This window comes from Aplysia californica, unplaced genomic scaffold, assembly GCF_000002075.1.
Source record: "Aplysia californica isolate F4 #8 unplaced genomic scaffold, AplCal3.0 scaffold00519, whole genome shotgun sequence".
Taxonomy (NCBI): domain Eukaryota; kingdom Metazoa; phylum Mollusca; class Gastropoda; order Aplysiida; family Aplysiidae; genus Aplysia; species Aplysia californica.
This window is the reverse complement of record NW_004797789.1, coordinates 121,122-124,427: the sequence shown is the minus strand read 5'-3', so window position 1 is coordinate 124,427 and position 3,306 is coordinate 121,122. Positions and strand designations below refer to the sequence as shown.

Here is a 3,306-nt window from a genome sequence, read left to right as displayed (position 1 = left end):
TAAAAATTGCACAAGACAGAAAAATGTCTGTTCCTTTGATTTCATTATTTTGACGAGTGCCTGATTTCACCATGATATCCCACAAATACATAAGAAAATATAGAGATATAAACTGCTTGCTGATCACTAGACCAATGACGTCTGTCAGTTCACTGACACTGTGGGCAGTGGGGAAAGACGAGACTGTTTGACAATCTTCTTCTGCTTCCTGCCCGGCACGGTTGGCGGAATGGCCAATGTGGCAGCATACTCCTGCTTCATCCTGTCCACTTTCTGCTGGCGCGACGCCACGGAGAGAGGTGGGAGGATGCGGTCCACTTTTGGAGATTTCGGGAACTTGAGAAGTGTCGTCACTTTGTTCAAGATGTGGCTGGAGGGCAAAAAGGGGAGATTGTTTTATTGTTTCAGTTAGAGTTTTATGGCACTTGCAATACAATTAAGTCATGTAAGTGCCAAAGATTAGAGGTGTTACAAGAAAGTAATGAACACAAAAATGAAGGAGGAGAGATACGTCAGATATAGATGTTTGATACAGGAAAGAAGGAGCAAACCACATTACAGCACCTGCCAACCACCCATGAAAAAAGAGAGAGGATAAGATATATTATTATAGTAGCCTTCAATAAAATTAAATACAGTCAAGCCTGCCCTATCAGCCATCAGTCGAAGACAATCACCTTTACAAACAATCACTTTGTAACACCCACCCCCCCTCGCATTAAAAAATATTATAAAGACACTGCCCAAGAGGACCACCTGTTTAAATTAACTGATTTTCTCCTTGACAATGACACACAGCCACTTTTTCCCTTCAGTAAAGGGTTGCTGTCTTAGACAATTGTGCTGGGCCCATTCATCACACATCCTTTCCCCTTCCCCTTCCCCCACCACCCTTCTCCAACTTGCCCCTTACAATCAACCTTATAAGGAAGTATTTGAGGGGGGCTCTTGTGGCCTAGAGGTTAAGGTGTTGGCCTCTCATTCAAAGGTCCCGGGTTCGAATCCGGGTAGTGACCGAAAAATTTTCTTCTCTAAAATTGTCTCCTTTCACCTCCTTTCCTGCTCTCTAGCAATGTTCTGTTGTCTGCTTTCATTTTCCACTGTCTGCCCCTCGCCTCCTTTGCCCCCTCCTCTGGGCTCCTGACTCTTTCTGCAGCCTTTCTGCTGCTACTCTTTGGCTCCTCCTTACTGCTGTCTTTCTGCCACACTCCTGATCTTCTGGTAGGAAAGATCTACACCTAGCCTTCTCGGACAAGGGCGAAAAATCTTGGAGGGCCCGTGTGCAAGTTGCGCACGTTAAAGATCCCTTGGGGGTTTAAAATCGATAAGAGTAGGCTTCGGCCGCCACCCGTGCAAAATTCAAAATTTCCTACCAACTGAAAATATTAGGTGTGTCCCGCGCACTCATATGACCTTATGCAGTGGCGAGCACCGTAAAAAACACTTTACAAAAACAAAACAAAAGAAGTATTTGAATATTATCTTAATTGAAGATCTGAGAACAAGACGGTCCCTTAGTCCAAAATGGCGGTATAACTGAGTTCTTGGTATCGTATAAATAGAGAAAATTAATTTTCCCGTATCTATTGATAGTGTACATGACACTGTACCGTTAACTGTGTAGCGAAAAAAAATCAAAACTTGCAGAGCATCCCTAATCAAATGTAGACCGAAGTTCAATTTTTGGGTCCTTTTCCTATGTTCAGCAAAAATTGACGTAGGCACAGTCTTGTTCTCAGGTCTCCAAGGATAATAGTGTCTACAAAGATCAAAGAATATAATCAAACAGACTTACTCTACTTTCACTTTGCGCTCATCGATGAACAGCTGATTTTCATCTATACCCTTTGGCACTATATTTTCAGGTGCCACAAGCTGTTGAGAAGAAAAAAAAAAGCAAGTAAAAGAATTGGACTTGACAAAATTTCTTTTTTTTTAATTGAAAGGAAAAACATGCATACATACATACACTGTAGACATCAATACATATAATATATCATATATACATGATATTGTTGACGTAATATGCCTTGGACAAATTTTCTTAATCATGCTTTTGAAAGCTTCACAAGACCAGAACCTTTAACTATATATAAACTTGTCACAGACACGAGAGAAAGCTGTTCCCTCCTCTATCAGGCAATTCATTACGAAAAATTCAAATTATTAACAAATGTGTCATGACACAATGAGATCAGATGCCAAAATTAATGTGCGCCTGATTCCATCGTATTGCGACATTATTATCAACAGAAAAGATATATGAAGCGTGCTGACGAGATGAGTTACTTCTCGGAAATGAACCCTATGGAAATAGGTACATCACGCTTATAGGTTAAGTTTGTACAATTTATAAGCATGAAATAACAAAAGGCATGTTATACTTAAAGGAATATGGCATAAATAAAAGAAATACAAATTGGACCTTAGTGTCGATTTTTTAGCAATGTCTACATCTGTGGATTCGAGAAGAAACTCATTTTGTCAGCACGCCTCACATATAAACTTTTGACAGCGCAAACAAACTGGCAAGCAGCCCCACTCAGAAAGATAAAGTAAAAAAAAAAAGTACCTTCAGTTTGGATCCCACATTGAAGCGGCAACTTCTTTTCCTTCCCGTCAAGGTCAAGGCTATGCTTTCTTGCGCCATGAAACGTACACCAATGTAACGGTTCATCCCAAACACGATTGGTTGGAAGGGAGGAGCGTGTACGTGTGTCTCCTGGTCTCGCCAGCTCCAGATTCGCTTGCGTCCACCTCCGTAGTCCAGCTCCATGCCTCCGTGCTGGTCGTAGTTCAATCTGAACAACACAAAGAAACAGAAATGTCTGTCAGGTTCTGGGACTTCCTTCTCTTTCTTCTCCATCATCATTTTCTTTTCCTTTTTCTTCTTCTCTTTCTCTTCCTCCTCCTCCTTCACCTCCTCTTCTCTTCTATCCTCATCATCATCCCATCTTCTTTATTTCCATCTTTGTCTTCTTCTTCTTCTTCTTCTTCTTCTTCTTCTTCTTCTTCTTCTTCTTCTTTTTCTTCTTCTCCTTCTCCTTCTCCTTCTCTTTCTTCTTCTTCTGCTTCTTCTTTCGTTTTTTAAAATTTTTCCTAGTTCGTCTTTTCTTTATATCATATAACGACAATATTTGACATACTAGTTTTCTGTATATAATTTTTAATCCAAATAAGAAATTCTCAAAGACAAAGCTCCACACAACCCCTCAGCTTCTCCTCAACACGTTTCAGTGGCCCACTTTCAGCACTTTTTAAGGACCCCCCAGCAAGTGTTGAGTTCCTGTGTGCTGTCAGCACATT

General features: G+C 40.7%; 1 protein-coding gene across 1 annotated transcript in view; it reads right to left on the bottom strand.

Annotated features, from left to right (window-relative positions):
* LOC101855743 (glutamate-rich protein 6) overlaps positions 1-3,306 on the bottom strand; it is a gene marked incomplete in the record, with an annotated part of 45,015 nt that continues 41,709 nt past the window's right edge. Inside the window, 3 exon segments of the mRNA XM_035971842.1 lie at positions 1-370; positions 1,796-1,875; positions 2,573-2,799. Of these exon segments, the coding sequence (XP_035827735.1) occupies positions 145-370; positions 1,796-1,875; positions 2,573-2,799 (533 nt within the window).